Below are 19384 nucleotides of genomic sequence, written 5' to 3'. Positions count from 1 at the left end.
TGCCCAATGTGGGCCAGGGCGGGAACACATAGAGAAGCTCTTGTGTTGGCCACTGTTGGAGAAGAGCATCTACTCCCAGAGATCGAGGGTCCCGTCCTCTGCTGAAAAAGCGTGGCACTTGGCAATTGGCCGATGACGCCATCAGATATAGGCTCGGCTGGCCCCAGCGCTTCGTGATGTCCAAGAACGCCTGAGCCGATAACTGCCACTCTCCGGGATCCAAGGTATGGCGACTGAGAAAGTCCGCCTTGACATTCATGACTCTGGCAATGTGGGCAGCTGACAGCTGTTCCAGGTTCGCTTCCGCCCACTGGCATAGATTCATGGCTTCCTTGGCTAGAGGGGCGCTCTTGGTACCTCCCTGGCGGTTGACATAGGCCACAGCCGTGGCATTGTCCTACAGGACCCGTACTGGCTTCAACGCCAGTACCGGGAGGAACTCCAAAAGCGCCAACCGAATGGCTCTGAGTTCCAGGAGGTTGATAGACCACTTTGCCTCTGCAGGAGACCAGAGCCCCTGCGCTGTCCTTCCCAAGCAGTGGGCTCCCCAGCCCATCAAAGAGGCGTCCGTCGTGACAACAATCCACTCGGGGGTCACAAGAGGCATCCCTGCAGACAACTTGTCTGTCTTCAGCCACCAGCTCAGCGCCTTGCGCACTGCTGGGTCCAAGGGAAGGCGCACAGCATAATCCTCCGACACCGGAGTCCAGCGCTGCAGCAGAGAGTGTTGTAGTGGTCTCATATCCCTGGCCCAGGGCACTACTTCCATCGTGGCCGTCATAGAGCCCAACAGCTGCACATAGTCCCAAGCCCGAAGCGAAGAGGCTACTAGGAACTGGTCCACCTGAGCCTGAAGTTTGACAATCCGATTGTCCGGCAGGAACACTCTGCCCACTTGGGTGTCGAATCGAACTCCCAGATATTCCAGGGACTGAGTCGGGCGCAGCTGGCTTTTCTCCCAGTTGATGATCCACCCCAGGGAGCTCAAAAGAGCAATCACCCGGTCCACAGCTTTGCCGCACTCTGCATAAGAGGGGGCTCGGATCAACCAGTCGTCCAGATAAGGATGGACTTGTACTCCTTCCTTTCGCAGGAAGGCCGCGATGACCACCATTACTTTGGAGAAGGTCCGCGGAGCAGTAGCCAACCCGAACGGGAGGGCTCTGAACTGGAAGTGTCGGCCCAGGACTGCAAAACGCAGAAAGCGTTGATGAGGAGGCCAGATGGGAATATGCAAGTACGCTTCCTTGATGTCCAAGGATGCCAGGAACTCCCCTGCCTGCACTGCCGCTATAACAGAGCGGAGAGTCTCCATGCGAAAGTGCCGAACTTTCAAGGCCCGATTGACCCCTTTGAGGTCGAGGATAGGCCGTACAGAACCTCCTTTCTTTGGTACCACAAAGTAAATGGAGTAACGTCCCTTGCCAAGCTGATTTTCTGGCACCGGAACGACCGCACCCAGGCGGAGCAGATTGACCAAGGTCTGCTGCACTGCCACAGCTTTGACCGGAGACTTGCAGGGAGAGAGTACAAACCCGTCTCTTAAGGGTCGGCAGAACTCTAGCTTGTAGCCGTCTCTGATGACTTCCAGCACCCAAGCGTCTGAAGTTACCCTGGTCCACTCGCCCAGAAACGAGGACAGGCGTCCTCCAATCTGCACTGGGCCATGGACCAGGACCCCGTCATTGGGTAAGAGACCCTGGGGGAGGACCGGAGGGCGCACCTCCGGGACAGCGGTCTCTGCGAAAGGAATGCTGCTTGGGGGAGAAATTCCTCTTGAAGGAAGAGGGGGCAGAGGAGCCCGACTTGCCCGGGCGGTACCGACGGGCTTCCTGAAACCGTCCTCTGGAGATACCAGGGCGAGCACTGGCCCGAGCCCTGACCTCTGGTAACCTCTTGCCCTTAGACGTGCCGAGATCGGTCACAATTTTGTCCAGCTCGACCCCAAAGAGCAGCTTGCCTTTGAAAGGCAACTTAGCCAGGCGGGACTTAGAGGCGTGGTCAGCAGACCAATGTTTCAGCCAAGGCCACCGCTGCGCAGAGACTGTCCGAGCCATACCTTTAGCCGAGGCTCTCAAGACATCATACAGTAAGTCTGCCAAATAAGCCAAGCCCGATTCCAGGGCCGGCCAATCAGCCCTCAAGGAAGGATCCGAAGGGGAAGCCCGCTGCACAATCGTGAGGCACGCCCTGGCCACATAGGAGCCGCAAACTGAGGCCTGCAAACTTAAGGCAGCCGCCTCGAAGGACGACCTTAAGGCCGCCTCCAATCTTCTGTCTTGGGCGTCCTTCAGGGCCGTGCCACCTTCCACCGGCAACGCCGTTTTCTTAGTCACCGCAGTGATTAAAGAATCCACGGTAGGCCAAAGAAAGACCTCCCGTTCACTTTCAGGCAAAGGATAGAGGCGGGACATAGCCCTAGCCACTTTGAGGCTCGCTTCCGGGACATCCCATTGAGCCGAAATTAAGGTGTGCATGGCATCATGCACATGGAAGGTTCTAGGCGGGTGCTTCATCCCCAGCATAATGGCGGAGCCAACAGGGGCTGAGGGAGAGACGTCCTCTGGAGAGGAAATCTTCAAAATGCTCATGGCCTGCACTAACAGGTTGGGCAAATCCTCTGAGCGAAAGATCCGCGCTGCAGAGGGGTCATCCGCTCCATCCGAGCGGGAATCCGTCTCCTCCAAGGAATCCCCAAAGGAACGTTGGGAGAACTCAGATACGCTGCCCTCATCTACATCAGAGGAAACAGAGTCCTCTAAGGCCTGGGAATCCACCCGAGGGCGTTTACTTCCGGGGGCCTCAACCCCTTTATCGGACAAGGGAGAAGGGGCAGCGTTTTGCATAAGGAAGGCCTGATGCAGCAGCAAAATAAACTCGGGGGAGAAACCCCCCAGACTGTGCACTTCAGCAGCCTGGGCCACAGCCCTTGATGCACCCTCAACCGGCGCTCGCAAGAGCGGGGGAGAAACATGCTGCGCATCCAAGATGGCGTCCGGCGTGACACTCCGCGAAGGAGCCGCGCGGGAAGAACGGCGCTTAACTTTAGCCGCTTTTTTGCCGTCGCCCAAATCAAGGGCGGCCATGGCATTAACGTCTCCCAGCTCAAGGGCGGGCCAAGAAGAAGCCGTCCGAGCAGAGTGGCCGGCCAAGATGGCGGAGGTGAGCAGCGGGGGATAGGCGTCTATGGCGGGAAAAACCGCCGCACCGGAGGAAGACCCGGGACACTGACCGGCCTCCGAACTGACACCCAACAAGGGCGAATCAGACTTTAAGACCCCCGCATCCCCACTAGAAGCGCACACGCGGTCCGGGGAGCGATTCTTCGCGCCCTTGCCCTCCGACGCCATAGGCCACGTGGAGATCGATCGGGGAACCCCCTGCCAGCTATAAAAAGGTAAAAATTACCTGCTTCTCGCTCCGAGCTGTAACGACCTGATGTCCCAGTGAGTAGCTGCAATAAATGTTTAAATAAACGTCGAAATAAACGCCTTTATGGACGTCCCAAAATTTTTTTTTTTTTTTTAACGGAGCCAGCGGGAGGGGGGAGAAAAGGAGGGACCTGGCGCCACCAGGTTTACACTTGCTCAAGAAGAGCCCCAATCCCAGGTACTCAACAAAACCTAAAAATTAGGCTTGGAGACCTAGCCAGAGCTGCTGCTGTGTGTGACCACCACCTGCTGAGATAGAGAACATACTGGGGAGTTTCCGGCAGCACATGACCACATATAGGGAGGCAAAAGGATTGCTCTCTATCTCCACCTGCTGGTAGATGGACACAACCCACCAGTCTATGGATTGATCAGCATGATGATATGGAAAGGGACGCTACTTCAAAGACAGCTTCAAGCAAGTCTCCAACTTACGATCCTGAGGGTCATTGAGCGCCGTGCCATCCTCCACAGGGAGAATGGTTTTCTTAGTAACTGCTGTGATTAAGGAATCCACCGTAGCGACCTTCAGCAAGTCTAAGTCAGGAGCAGGTAGTGCGTAAAGATGCAACATAGCTCTAAGCAACCTAAAGCCCACTATCCAGCGTATCCCACTGCGCCGAAATAAGGATCTTCATGGCCTCATGCACATGAAAGGAATGAGGTGGGCATCTGGTGCCAGACATAAGAGGGCACCAGACCTGTTCCCCCTGACAAATAGGCCAAAAGCTCAAAAGCCCTAACAATCAGGGAGGGAAGCTCTTCCCTGTGAAAAAGGCGGGCAGCCGTCGGATCACCCCCCACCTCAGAGGGCAGGGTGACCATCTGTCAAATCCAAAGATTCTGAGGGAGAGCCCCGAGACAAAACCGGGCCATCTGTGTCAGATAGCTCCTCGGGATCCAAAATCTCCACCCAGGGACATTTTGGCAGGAAAGATAGAGGCTGAAGCAACCAAAGTTTGCTGAGGAAGAGACGGGGTTGCCTGAAGAGAAGCTCCTGAGTTCTTCAAAAGAAAGGCATTGTGCATTAATAAAACAAAATCCGGGGGAAAAGGAACTGCAAGGGACTTCCCTGTCCCTGTACATCGCTTCCCTCCATTAGAGCCTGTGCCACAGAAGCACGCTGCGCCTCTTGTCTATCAACTGCCATGTGCGGAGCGGGTTGCGCCTGAGGAAACCGCCAAAACTATCCCCTGCACTTCCGACTCACCCGATGGGGAACCCACGTCGCGCTGAACACCCACTGCGGGCTGATGGTGGCAGGGCTCACACTCCTCTGATGCTGCTCTCCAGCCCCCACACCGGGAGCACTGCTTAGCTGCCTCAGAAGGCACCGACATGCTTCACAAATGCCTGCCCCAAAACTGACTCGGCAGAACGTCTAGCTCCTCTGTATGATTAAACAAAAACAAAGTCCCTTACCTTTTTTTTTTTTTTAAGTCAGTCGAGAAAGGAAACACCCGATCAGGCCAACAGCCCCGGGCGACGGAGGAAAGGTAGGGGGAGACCGGGAGGGACTTGGCACCACCAGGTGTACACCACAAGCTGCAAACAGCCACTCAACCCCTGTCTGTGCTACACTAGGCCCAAAGGACACCAGTAGCCAGATCAAACCAGAACTGCACAGAGATGTCCCTCCATCTGCTAGATAGAGAGAATACTGAAGTTCAGCTGGCTGCACAGGTCACATATAACAAACCTCGGAGGTTCTCTCTATCTCCACCTGCTGGTAGAGAGACACAACCTATAAGTCTCTGTATTGATCTGTGGGACGCCATGAAATATTAATTTTGAAAATTTGGTGTAGTGGTCTTTTTGCTGTTGCACTAGTGAAGAGTGATTTATTTTTTGTAATTTTATATATAAAGTTAATACAAGCACCTATGTACCTTTATGAAATGGACTCAAGAATTTAGCCCCAGTATAGCGTAAATGCTGTGAAATAGATTTGTGTGTGTGTGTCCGTGTCTACTTACATAGTTCATAAAATACACGCATACACTGCAACTCCGTCCTTGCTGAACCCTAAATATACCCCTGGAAAGGCCTACACATAGATTACATAAAAGCAAATGCACACTTTCTATGTTTATAGTTTTTACAGGTGTATGCAATCATAGAATTTGATAAAAGACCTTTTCTGTATATAGAACAGGCTTTATATGAAGAAAAAAGTTTATTCATAAAGTTACCTCCCTCCCACCCACTCCCCCAATGACAACAACTGCGCAAATGTATATACAACCCTAGATGAAAAGTCACAAATCAGACAATCAAGTAGAATTTGTTGGAAACTTTCTCCTGCAATTTCTTAATCATTAAAAAAAAATCTGGACTTTTAACATTTCTTGGTTTTGTATCTGCAAAAATCAAACTCGCTGAACTAGACTTCCTGAGAACTTCAGCAGATTTGTGCTCTTGTTGTATTTATTAGTTTGATAACCATGATGGTATCACGTTTGTTCTAATGTAAAAGAGATTAGTACTAATAACTTAACATTTACATACAGAAGAGTTACAAACTTAATGACCTACCTTTGGAGAACAATTGAAATGCATTCCAGGTACAGGGAGTGTAGTTACATACATTGTAATGCAACGATACAGGTAGAGTGTGCCAACTATGCAGAAAAATCTTCTACTAATAATAGATCTAGAATTAAAAAAAAAAAAGTCATCATATACTTAAACACAAATCCTAGTTTAAAAAGTGCATCTTGATTCTTCCCCCCTATCAAAAATTACAAAACCAAATGCAAAAGGGAAAATTAGGTTCTTACCTTGGTAATTTTCTTTCCTTTAGTCATAGCAGATGAATCCATTACAAGTGGGTTGTGTCCATCAACCAGCAGGGGGAGATACAGAGCACTGAAAAACCATAGTGCCTCTTGGCCAGCTAGCTCCATCTGCCTCTTAAGTATTTGAAGATTTCAAAGCAGTGATACACCGCAAAGCATAATAACATGAACTTTCCTCACAGCGGATGAATGCCCCAAAACTGGAGCTATAATTCAAAGGAGGGAATGAACTCATCCTCCTGGAGGGAATGAACTCATCCTCCAGTAACAGAAAAGAAATCCTGAAGACTGTTTTCCAACTTCTCCCAATGAGGGAACCTATCTGCAGGAAAAACTGAACATAAAAGTAACATAAATCACATAATGAACCACTGAGGGAGGGCTCATGGATTCATCTGCTATGACTAAAGGAAAGAAAATTACAAAGGTAAGAACCTAATTTTCCCTTCCTTATCATCAAGCAGATGAATCCATTATGAGTGGGATGTATCAAAGCAATCCCTAGATAGGGTGGGAACAAGCCACACAACACGCCAGCACTTGTGCTCCAAAAAGCGCGTCTCTTCTGGCAGCCACATCCAGCTTGTAATGTCAGGCAAACGAGAGCTTAGAAGCCCAAGTAGCTGCACTACATATCTCTTGAAGAGAGAGTGCTCCAGTTTCAGCCCAAGAAGAGGAAATCGCTCTTGTGGAATGTGCCTTAAAGGCTTCAGGCGGAGGCCGGCCAGATAGCAGATATGCTGAAAAGATAGCTTCTTTGAGCCAACGAGCTATAGTGGCCTTAGACGCTGGAGACCCTCTGCACGGACCTGACAAAAGAACAAAAAGATGGTCAGAGGTCCTGAAGGCATTTGACATGTGCAGATATTGCAACAGATACCTTCGCACATCCAGAAGGTGCAACTGCTCATAGGCTTCTGGAAATTCCTCTTTAGAAAAGGAGGGCAGGAAAATAGGCTGGTTTAGGTGAAACGCTGAAACCACCTTAGGCATGAAGGAAGACACCGTACGTACCATTACTCCAGACTCTGAAAATTGAAGAAATGGGTCTTGACAGGAAAGACGCCTGGAGCTCAGATATCCATCTCGCCGATGTCACGGTCACCAAAAAAGACCGTCTTTACGGTCACATCCTTCTCCGAAGCTCGCCTAAGCGGCTCGAAGAGCGAACACTGAAGGGCCTTTAAAACTAACCCCAGGTTCCAGGCCGGACACGGAGCCCGCACGGGAGGACGGAGCCGAAACACCCCTCTAAGAAACAGTGTCACATCCCGGCAAGCAGACAGAGAGAGGCCAGCGACCTTCCCTCGAAAACATGCTAAGGCTGCCACTTGAACACGCAGGGAATTATAGGCCGAGCCTTTTTGTAAACCATCCTGCAAAAAGTCGGGTATCAGCGAGACAGAAGCCCGCATGGGTGTAATCGCTTTAGAAGCACACCAAGCCTCAAACTGGCGCCAAATCCTAGCATAAGCCACTTAAGTGGAACGCTTGCGGGCCTGTAGGAGAGTGGAAATGACTTTAATGGAATATCCCTTGTCTCTCAATTGTGCCCTCTCAATAGCCATGCCTTAAGACCAAAGCGGCAGGCGTCATCCATGGTCACCGGGCCCTGTGACAACAGGTTTGGCACCAGAGGTAACGGCAGGGGATCCTCTACCAGCATCCGCCGGAGCTCCGCATACCACGGCCTCCTGGGCCAATCCGGGGCAATGAGAACCACCTCTCCTTGGTGGAGCCGAATCCGCAGGAGTACTCGCCCTATCAAGGGCCACGGAGGGAACACATACAGGAGGCCCTGAGGCCAGGGTTGAGCCAAGGCACCCAACCCTGCCAAGCGAGGATCTCTCCGTCTGCTGTAGAAGCATGAGACTTTGGCATTTGTGCTTGACGCCATAAGATCCGTTATGGACTTTCCCCATTTGGCACATATCTGCAGGAATACTTCGTCTGCAAGTTCCCACTCCACTGGGTTGATCTGATTCCTGCTCAGATAATCGGCTTGCACGTTCCTCTGACCTGCAATATGAGCTGCTGACAAAAACTGCAGATGAAGCTCGGCCCAGTGGCAAATCTGCACGGCCTGCGCTGCTAGTGCTAAGCACTGAGTACCTCCTTGGCGATTTATGTAGGCCACTGCTGTCGTGTTGTCCGACAGAACTCTGACATCCAATCCTTCCAGGGTCAATTGAAAGGCCAGAAGCGCCTGGAAAATCACTTTCAACTCCAAACGATTGATGGATCACGCCGACTCCTCGGGTGTCCAAAGACCCTGGGCATGCGTTCCCCGGCAATGTGCACCCCAGCCCTTCAGGCTGGCATCTGTTACCACCAGGCACCAATCGGGGAGCGCTAGCGGCATTCCTCACCATAGCATGCTGTCTGAGAGCCACCAATCCATACTGAGCCGGGCCGCAGGGAGCCACGTGAGTCTGCATTGAGAATCCTGAGATATTGGAGACCATCGTTGAAGCAGGGAACACTGCCGAGGTCTCAGGTGCACTCTCGCCCATGGCACCACTTCCAAAGTGGCCGTCATCGACTCCAACAGCTGGACTATGTCCCAAGCTCGTGGGCGAGGCATCCTCAGGAGCAGACGGACCTGGTTCTGAAGCTTGGACCGCCTTTGCTCGGGTAGGAAGACCATCCCCGAGGCTGTGTCGAACCGGACCCCCAAATATTCTAGAGATTGAGAGGGGGTCAGGTGACTTTTGGCTATATTGACAACCCAGCCCAGAGATTGCAGTTCTAAGACCACTCTGGCTGTAACCTGATGACTCTCTTCTGCAGAGTCTGTTCTGATGAGCCAGTCGTCTAGGTACGGGAGAACTCGGATACCCTCTCGCCTGAGAAAAGCACCTACTACCACCATTACCTTGGAAAAGGTTCGGGGAGCTGTGGCGAGGCCAAAAGGCAAGGCCCGAAACTAGAAATGTTTTCCCATCACCGCAAAACGCAGAAACCTCTGGTGCGGGGGCCAAATTGGTATGTGCAAGTAAGCTTCTTCAAGGTCCAGAGACGTGAGAAACTCTCCTGGCTGTACCGCCGCTATGACGGAGCCCAGGGTTTCCATTTGAAAATGCCGCACGTTCAGAGACTTATTGACTTGTTTTAAGTCTAGGATAGGCCAAAAAGACCCTCCTTTTGCGGCACCACGAAGTAAATGGAGTAACGGACAGAGCCGCATTCGGCGGGAGGCACGGGGGAAACCGCCCCAATGTGAATCAAGCCTTGCAAGGTCTCCTCTACCGCCGCCCGTTTGGCAGCAGAACCACCATCGGGACTCCACAAACACGTCTCTTATCGGGGCATTGAATTCTATTCTGTAGCCTTCTCTGATCAGGTCCAAGACCCACTGATCTGAGGTAATCTTGGCCCACTCCTCGAGAAAGAGGGAAAGTCGTCTTCCTATCACAGGAATTGAGGAGGGGGCCGGCGCACCATCATTGAGAGGGTCACCCTTGAATTCCAGGTCTTGAGCCTGCTGCTGCGGAACGTTTGTCTGAGCGAAAGGAGTTCCTCTGCTGAAAACCGGCATGCGAAGTGAACGCAGCAGAACGCCCCGGGCGGTACCTTCTAGCTTCACGGAAGCGAGGTCTGTAAGAGGAGGGAAGTGCCTGACCCTTGAAAGAAGGCCACGGCCTATCCTCGGGTAAGCGCTGGGGTTTGGCATCCCCCAGGCCTTTCACAATTTTCTCCAACTCCTCACCAAATAGGAGGCCTTGAAAGGGCAACTTCACCAACCTTTGCTTAGAGGCCATGTCAGCTGCCCAATACCATAGCCACAGAAGACGGCGAGTCGCCACCACTACAAGCATCTGTTTAGTCGAAGCTCTGACCAGATCATAAAGGGCGTCAGCCAAAAATGACAAGGCCGACTCCATCTACGGTGCCACCTCTGTAAGGGGCTCTGCTCCATCTCCGGGCTGTTCCACTGCCTGTTGTAACCAAGCGAGGCAGGCTCGTGCAGCGTAGCAGCTGCATGCAGACGCCCGTAAGGATAGGCCTGAAATTTCAAAGGACTGTTTCATAGCTGCCTCCAGGCGACGGTCCTGCATGTCCTTCAGGGCAACTCCTCCTTCCACTGGGAGGATAGTTTTCTTTGTCACAGCCGTGACTAGGGCATCTACTTTAGGCACTGCTAGGTGTGCCAAATGCTCCTCACTTAGAGGGAATAATTGCCCCATAGCCCTGGCGACTTTCAAAGGCCCCTCGGCGTCAGCCCATTGAGCCGTGATAAGCTATTGGATGGAGTCATGCAAAGACAAGGCTCGAGCAGGCTTCTTAGTACTTGCCATTCTCGGATTACCGGAGGAGGTCTCAGTACTCCCAGGGTCTTCTATAGAGAGGACCTGCAAGGCATCAGTAACAAGCGCTGGCAGCTCATCGCGGTGGAAAATCCTCACCGCGAAAGGATCATCTTGATTCAGTGACAATCCTGCACCATGTTCTGGCTCTCCAGACCACGAAGGCCTGCCAGACCCCTCAGAGTCCTCACATCCTGACCGGGGGGGGGTGGGGGGGGGGGAAGGGGGTGCACCACTCTCTGAAGGGGAATACACCCTTCTGCGCTTGTCTTGCGGCCATCTGTCAAGGGAAAACGCGCCTGACGATAATCCAAGGCCAGACTCCACTGGAGGGGATACAGAAAGCAGGGCCGCAGAGGACCCCTGCGGAAGAGCTCTTTTTAACATGCATGCATTATGCAGCAATAAAACAAATTCAGGGGAAAATGGCTCACCCTGGCCTTCTGGTTCCAGTCCGGGGGAAACAGCTCTTTTATTAACCTCTACACGAGGCACCCCTCCAAGCTCAAACCCCTCCGCCTCAGTGGGGGTCGCGCCATGCTGTTCCAAAATGGCGCCCATTGCCAGCTCCACGGAGCGGGAAGGAACATCGCTCGCCATGCTCTGGCCGGCTCTACCGCCTGAAAAGCACACCTTACAGAGCCCCGCTGCAGATTTGCACTTGCCACAAATGGAACAGTGCTTTACTTTCTCAGCAGCCATCGCCAAAGCAGCGGAAATTCAAAATGGCGGATTTGCGCCAAAATCGTCCAGAATGCGGGCCCTCCCCGGAGGAGCTACAAAATGCTCTTACCTCACCAGACCGAGTCTCCGAGCTCTGGTCACGCTGCACAATCAGAAGAAAACCTCTTTTTTTATTTTAACGCTGTGAGGAAAGTTTGAGGCTACAGCGAAAGAGGCAAATTTCCAACTCCGGAGGATCAGTAGCGTGGGAAAGGCATCCACAGCGTGGGTAAAGACAGGGACAGGCCTTGCCTATTTGTCTACTTCCACATCGGGGGCCGGGTAAGGCAGGGAAAGGGCTAACCTCTTCGCCTTTAAAGTGGCCACCACCAGCCACAACACCCCTGCTACAACTGGCAAAAGCACAGGCAGATTTTCTAAAGGAGCTTGAACAAGCTGCAACCACCCAGCTGGGGAGATAGAGAATACTGAAGATGCAGATGGAGCTAGCTGGTCAAGAGGCACTATGGTTTTTCAGTGCTATCTCCCCCTGCTGGTTGATGGACACAACCCACTCGTAATGGATTCATCTGCTTGATGACAAAGAATAAATGAATGAAAATCTCTGTAGCTTATCTCGCAACATTAAACATTGCTTCTCAGAAAAAGTATTCAACATTTTTTCCTAACGCAATAAAGTTATTATTCAAACACACAAGACACATGACAAACACTGTAATTTGAGTTCCTGCTTTGAAAATACCTAAACACTTGTAAGTACCATAACACTGCCCTATCTAATAGCTGCTCTAAAGTGGCATGGGAAGGGATTACAGAGGAAGGGACAGATCCAGTGACATGGGTTTAGCAAGTTTATTACTAATTCTAATAGATCTATAACTAGTAAAACGGCATAACTTAAAAAGCAAGGGCTCTATAAAACTGCCATTACTAACCAAATGATGGAAACTCGGCTGTTTATTTTCTGCAGGTTTCACTTCTTGCAGAAAAAAATGCAAATATTTCTCATAGTCTTGTACAAGGAATTTATATTGAAATTTCTCCTTTTACACCAAGTAGTTGAACAAGAAGCAACTGTATTTCAAATAAATAATTTGGCTGCATTTCTCAAGTAGGCTGTGAAAACCGTCAGGCTATTTATAGCTATTCTGCATGCTGTTTTAGATTCTTTCATTTGTGACTTTTCAGTTTATATTTTGTATTTCTTTTCATTACCTTTTATTATTTTATTTTTTTTAGAGCTGCATTTTGATTAAATTTGTAATCATAATTAATTGTGCAATTAACGGTATGTGGTCCAGGAATAGGTAGTATGGAGTGTTGCCACGATCTGGGTTTCTGCCACATACTTGTGACCTGGCTTGGCCACTGTTTGGAAAACAGGACGCTGGGCTAGATGGACCATTGGTCTGACCCAGTATGACTACTAATGTTATGTTCTTATGGTATGTTATTTTTGTTCCCACTGCAGCTCTTGTGACTCTGTACCATGGAGGGTTAAGTGACTTGCCCAAAGTTACAAGGAGCTGTAATGGGAACAAAAGTAAACATACCTTTAATCATGCAATTAACCATGATTAAAATTTTTAATCGAAATGCAGACCGAAATATCAACACTTATATTCTGCATTATGCAGGTTGGATTACAAATATACATCCATATTCATTCATTAAACAAACAAAATTGGTCAAGAAATCAGCTTGCACTAACTGCCTTATGTTCTAGGCATTCTGCAAGAAATAAGAAAATTTTGGGGTACACAGGTAGGTCCTACAATAATTTGTATTTTAAACTCAAATGTTGTGTGTCTCTTTGTATGAAGAATAAAAAATCATAAATAAAATGAAAATGAAATGAAAGAAAATTTGACTTTGACTGAACCTTTTGCCAAATTAACAGAGCTCCTTCAACAAAGCCACGGTAGTGATTAATGTAAGCCAAATTTGAGAAAGCTCATAGGAACTGAATGGGCTTTGTCGCATTTGGCATGCCGCTAATCACTAGCGCAGCTTTGTAAAAGGAGCCCTTAGTGAAAGGGTTCCTTTTATAAAGGACTATTTTAAATAAGCTAAGATTTGTGACTTGACAACAAGTTTAGTAAAGATCAATCTTTTCTTTTCAGTTTGGAACTGTGTACTACAGAAGAAACGCAATATACTTAGTGGTCAGCCAGTAACTTCCACACAATGTCATAAGAGTCCCTGAAAGTGAAATTGTGGATTTTGAATGCTGCAGCAGTGCTTTTTTCCCCCTGTGGTACATGAGTGTGGTTCCTGTGCCACAGGTACTTCTCTCTGCCTCTGCTAGTATCATGAGTATATTGAAAACTCACAGGCCAACACTTCCTGTACATGATCTCAAAGCATGAGATCAGCATACAGGAATTGCCAAGCTTGTGAGGTTTTAACATGCTCACAGGGCTGGAATGGATAAGGAGGAACAGAGATCTCAGTTTACCCACTGAGCAGTATGAGGATGGTGGCCTGCAGCGCAGAAAGGAGGGTGAAGTGTGCAAAAGGCACAGCGTGCTGTGATACAGTCTGGAAGAGAAAATGAGGTAGGGGAGAGGATGCTGAGGATTAAGAGGGGGGGGGGGGGGGGAGAGGTGGAGAAGTGAGGGAGTTTCAAGATGCCCACAAAGGTTGGAAGGAGACTGTCCGGACTGGTGGAGACAACACAGTGAATGTCTTAATACAGGCGCAAGTCATATATAGCCCCTGTCAGATGGTCCTGAAACTTGTGAGGGGCTCACTGGTCCAAGTTCCGACAGGCTCCTGGATGTTATGGAAACCTGTTATGGGATTCTATGAATGGGGGGAAAGGGATACACTTCAGGACCTAAAGGGCAGCCACACTTATACAAAAACTCTCATGACCCACAGACAGAGCTCCAAACAGCAACTGATTACTTAAGTCAGATACAGTTCATGTATTAGGGTTCATTAGGTTTTAAGCAATAAAAATAAGACACACTCCCTCATTCAAATAATTTATAATATAAACACCAAATATCGCTTCCTCAAGCTCTCTCTAGGCAAGGCCACCCAGACAAAGCCAGAGCTAGGCAAGGTTGCTCGGACAAAGTCTGAGCTAGGCAAGTCTGCATGAACACAGCCAGAGCCTGGCAAAGCTCCATGGCCAAAGCCAGGGTCAGACAAGCCCTCTGCGTGTGACCAGAGGTAGGCCAGGCTCAACAGACAACAATGGAGCTAGACAAGTTCCCACTGCTGAAACTGAGAGCACACCAGGCTCTACAGACGGAGCTAGGCAAGCTTCCATACCCGAAACCGAGGCCAGGCAAGACTCTATGACCCTAATCGGAGCTAGGCATGGCTCCAGATCGAGATAAGCTTTACCAGCCAAAACTGAGGACAAGCAAAACTCCAAGACCTGAGGTAGAGTTATGCAAGATTTCAAAGGGGGGCAAGGCAAGCTTCTGGAGATGGTGCCTGCCCACCAGGGTCAACCACCCATCAGCAAAGGACCAACCTGGGGAAATCCAGATATAGAAGGCTGGGAGGCAAGAATCAAGGCCCTCCTCAAAGAGTCAACGGGACAACATGACCCAGGGCCAAGGCTATGGGACCTGTAATCAAGGCTAACTACAGACACATGAACAGAGCTCTAGGAAAGCATGCAGGGCCTGTAAACAAGAAGAGGCTGGAATTGTCCAAGACACCCAGAATCTGAAGAGCGGCAAGATAAGCCTGAAGGAAGGCAGACTGCTGGCTCTATGGGAAACTGGTTTGTAGGAGTTACCAACCAGAAGAAAAGGATGGCTGTGCTAACTGCCCCAACCCAGGAGGACAGATTGGGCAAGACAGACCGTGATTCACAAATGAGAATCCCCAACCAAAAGAGATGGGCCAAACCTCTATAGGATAGAATGGCATAGCTGCCACTCCAAGAGACAACAGGTAACCAAAGTCAGCACTTATGCCCTGCCAATATCAAGTCCGAGAACCAGGGCAGCAGCTCCTAGATAGAACCAGTGGGCCTGACCTGAAAGCCAGGTTCCGAACACCCCAAATGCAGAATTGCCAATATTCAATTCCTAAGGAAACGAGCACAGGCAGGACCATAACATGGTCATGTACCGAAGGAAGACAACAAATGGCCCGACCCCGGGAGAAGCCATGCACAACCAAGAAAGGTCCCAAAAGGGCCACCCTTCACTGGTCTAGGAAATCAGGGAAGCTGTGTCCCCCCAGGCCAGGAGCCATAAAAACTGCAGGTCCAAGTCGGGGAGGCTAAACGTCCAGTGCTAGCAGAACTCAGCCGAGACAACCGTTCAGCCTGTGGCCCCAAGAGGCACAGAAATAACAAAACACTGTCAATGTCATTGGAGGACTGACCCATCCTGAAGAGACAAGCTGAGACAAAGGTCCACAGAAATAAGGCTGTTCAAAGCTCCAGAGAAATAAGGCTGTTTGGATACAACCAGTTGCAGAGTCCCTGCTAACTGGGCAGCAGCACCAGAAAAGCTTACAGGATGATGTAGGCTTTTTCTTTTAATTTTGACAAGGCCACACCCCTCATTGTGCCACAATGTGCAGCAATGGACACTAGAAGCAGCACAGGAGACCAAAACTGCAAGAGACCCAGGGAAGTCACCACTCCAGCGCTCCTGCAAGAGAGCCAACGAGCTGCAGGGGAGCGATGGGAAGCCCAGAGAGCAGCAAGAGAAGCGCACAAGCGTGCCCACCCAAGAAAAAATGTCTAGGGCCCCATTTACACTGTCAAAGCATCCAAACAAAATGGCAGCTGCCGGTGAACAAACGGCTGCGATCCCCCCCCCCCCCCCCCACCAAGTGGCAGCACGAAGATTCCTGGACTGGAACAGAAAGGAGTCCATCGCCACCTTTAACAAACAAAGATAAATACAGCTTTGTCTCCTCACCGACAGTATTAGAGAATAAAGAACTCCCTGCTCTCAGACAGAGTACAGAGCTGTACCAGATCCCTCTCTCTCTCTCTTTTTTTTTTTTTTAAGAGGCTCTCCTGCTAAATATCAGAATCAGAGCATGCTGTCAGGAAACAGAGGCAGGGAAGGGACCTTGCACCACCGGGTGTACCCCAAAAAGGCTGAGCCTAGCCAATCCCCCCCAAGCTCAACTAAACCTGAGGGAACGAGTTGGGAGCAAAGCTCAACCAGAGAGCAGCATAGGATATGTACATCCACCTGCTGAGATAGAGAGAATACTGAGATTAAGATGGATGCACAGGTCCACATAGAGAGAACCTCAGAGGTTTATTATATCTCCACTTGCTAGTAGAGGGACATAACCTACTCATCTCTGGATTGATCTATGGGACGCTATGGAAGCAAGACTTATATAGACAGGCCAATGAAGCTGCTATACATTCTTTGTCTAGGCGATCCAGCAGCTGCAGAAGAAGCAAGAAGCACAAGTAAGGGGATCATTCAGTATGCAGTAGTATAAGCCAGGGCTCAAAGTTTCTAAGGATCTGGGAGCCAGCCCAAAAATCTAGGAACCAGACTTTGAATGACTGGAATTTTTACGTATTCACATTTATAAATCACACATTCATAATGTGCTCAAGGTGATGCACAGCAAGGTATTTATTAAAGAATATTCCTGGGAGAATTCTGTGCAGAATTTCCCAGTCCCACAGAATGCAGCGTTCTGTGCTAATTGTGCAGAATTCTGCAGGGCAGCCACCATTCTGTTTCTCCAGAGTCCCCGCAGAGATTGCGCAACAAGAGAAGTGACCCGAGGTACAGCAGGTCACGTCTTCCTCCTGACCTGTGTCTCTGTGCCATAGGGTGGCAGGCCAAGGGAAGTGTGCCGAAGGGTGGGAGGTTGGACAGGCCAAGGCGAGTATGCTATGGGGAGGAAGCAGAGCAAGGCGAGTGTGCCATGGATGGGGGAGGAAGCAGAGCAAGGCGAGTGTGCAAAGGGAAGGGTGGGAGAGAGTGTCAGTACAAAGCAAGTGTTCCATGAGGGTGTGGTGTGTGAGCAGAGCAACAGAGCAAGATACGAATATGCCATTAGGATTTTGGGAAGGAGGCAGAGAAAGCAGAGTACGCACCATGGGGGTGGGAGAGAGCAGAGATATCTTGAGTGTGTCACTAGTGTTTGGATGGGGGGGGGGGGGGAATCAAATTTGAGGGTGTGCCATGGGGAGGGTGATGTCTATTTGGATATATTCTTTTCTTTAAAGTGCCATATTGATACAGTTGTTAAATCTGTATTTTATAAATTAAATTACACTGTTTTAGACAAATTCACTCCTTTTTTTAAAATAAAACTTTTTAGTTTTGCTCAAGTGGTAATTTTGTCAAAATTATATTATTGCAATAGTTTACATTGTCTCCTTTCGGGTAATCTAGTATCTGGATCACAGGCGACACAGAATACAGCAGCCAGGATGATTATTGGACAAAAGAGGTCAGATCATGTATGACCCACCTTGATGGAACTTCATTGGTTACGCATTAAGGCCTGTGTGGGTTTTTTTTTCCCTTTAATTAGCATGTTGGGTTTATAAGATGTTTAGAGGTACATGCCCAGAGCAATTTTTTTCTTTTCCTTTATCTCCATCTTCATCAAGAGCTTCTGGTCTTATCTACTATCCCTCCTTTGTGAAAGTTATATACAAAAAAGCTGTATCAATTTAATTTCCTTATCAAGCCATTTCAGTATGGTGCTCTTTACCTATGAAACTTAGGATAATACCGTCAGTCCTTAGGATGACAAAATTCTGTGCAAAAACACTACAAATAACACTTGAACTATTTAAAAGATACTTACTAGAAAATTTAAAAATACCACTTGAATCTATTCCGCCAATAAATAAGAATTTCTATCTACCTATTGGACCCTGGGACCAACCCTAGACAACGATAGCTGACACCTATTAGCCCCAAAGGGGAAGAAGGAGAAATAAGAAATGCAGAAAATGTGAAGTTTGATGTTAACAACTTATCTGCTATATTGGAACAGTCTTTAGATAATGTAACAGACCGGGCAACACTTTTAGTTTCCTTTGTTTTTGAACAAGATCTTAATTTTATTTTGAGAGACTATTTTACAAATGCCAACTCTCACTTTGGAGGTGAGAAAATATGGATATACCCTGATGTGACAACAGAAAAGAAAAGTCTTTTTGGCTATGAAAACAAGGACGGTAGAAGTGGGAGGAACTTTTTTTCTTGCTTATCCCTGTAAATGTATTGTAAGGTTAGGTTAGACAAAATATGTTTTTTTATGTTCCTGATCAGCTGAAATCTTTTCTTGATTTGAAACAACTGAAATAATAACATCTGTTGAATTGGAAGGGGGGACACGCAGCTTTGTTTTGTTATAACTTATTCCTGTTATTCCTTGTAATCTTCGCTAATTCTTAACGTCCCCAAGATACTGTGGTCTAAGAAAGCAGAACAATATGTTATAAAATGGAAAGTAACTTTTTTTTCTATTAGTGTAATTTTCTGATGAGAATATTTCTCTTAACTTTTTGTAATTTTCCTTTCTTTTGTTATTTACTTGGCTGTATTGCATAAGACAAGTGTACTCTTGTTAAAACTTTAAAATCAATAAACAAAAAAAACTCACAACAAATAATGCAGAATTCTCAAATATTGTGCGCAGGAGTAAAAGTAGCAGGGAAAGAGTGGTAAGAGGCTACTGCTCTCCCCATCACCCACCCACCTACAGTGGATCTGGCAACAGACAGAGGCTGTAGGCTTGGGCTGCTGGGGCAATGTGGGAGAAGCTAAAGCTGCTAAGTGTTAGACTACCACTAGGATCTGTAGAGAGAATGTGTCCAGTTCTTCCTCCTTCTCTATCATCTAATTCAATTTCTATACACACTGGAACACTGCTACTACTTGTGACCTCTGTTAGCCACTGCTGGAAGCAGGATACAGGGCTAAATGGACCATTGGTCTGACCCAGTATGGCTATTCTTACCTTCTTATGTACTTCAAAGGTAACACCTTGAGCTACTTACTCAAAAGGCACATACAAATACCCTTCCCCCTACTGAAGGTTTTTGATTAGGCAGGGATTTACATTGTTCCTGGTCATTAAGCTTTATTTGAAAAGCAGGAATGTGCAAAGACCTAGCTGACAGTATCAGATTTAAATACTAAATAGTGTTTCAGCACTGCATTCTCTACAGAACATTTTTCTCCCA

At 48.6% G+C, this 19384-nt stretch overlaps 1 protein-coding gene across 6 annotated transcripts in view; it reads right to left on the bottom strand.

Moving 5' to 3' along the window:
* Positions 1-19384, bottom strand: part of SGMS1 (sphingomyelin synthase 1) — a 351065-nt gene that overhangs the window by 86235 nt on the left and 245446 nt on the right. For all 6 annotated transcript variants that reach the window (XM_030203084.1, XM_030203086.1, XM_030203083.1 and 3 more), the window contains one exon: positions 5967-6084. In XM_030203084.1, coding sequence (XP_030058944.1) covers positions 5967-6084 — 118 coding nt within the window. The remainder of the gene's footprint in view (positions 1-5966; positions 6085-19384) is intronic.

Source organism: Microcaecilia unicolor, chromosome 5, assembly GCF_901765095.1.
Source record: "Microcaecilia unicolor chromosome 5, aMicUni1.1, whole genome shotgun sequence".
NCBI classification, from domain to species: domain Eukaryota; kingdom Metazoa; phylum Chordata; class Amphibia; order Gymnophiona; family Siphonopidae; genus Microcaecilia; species Microcaecilia unicolor.
The sequence above is the reverse complement of the archived record's forward strand: the minus strand, read 5'-3'. Positions and strand labels throughout refer to the sequence as shown.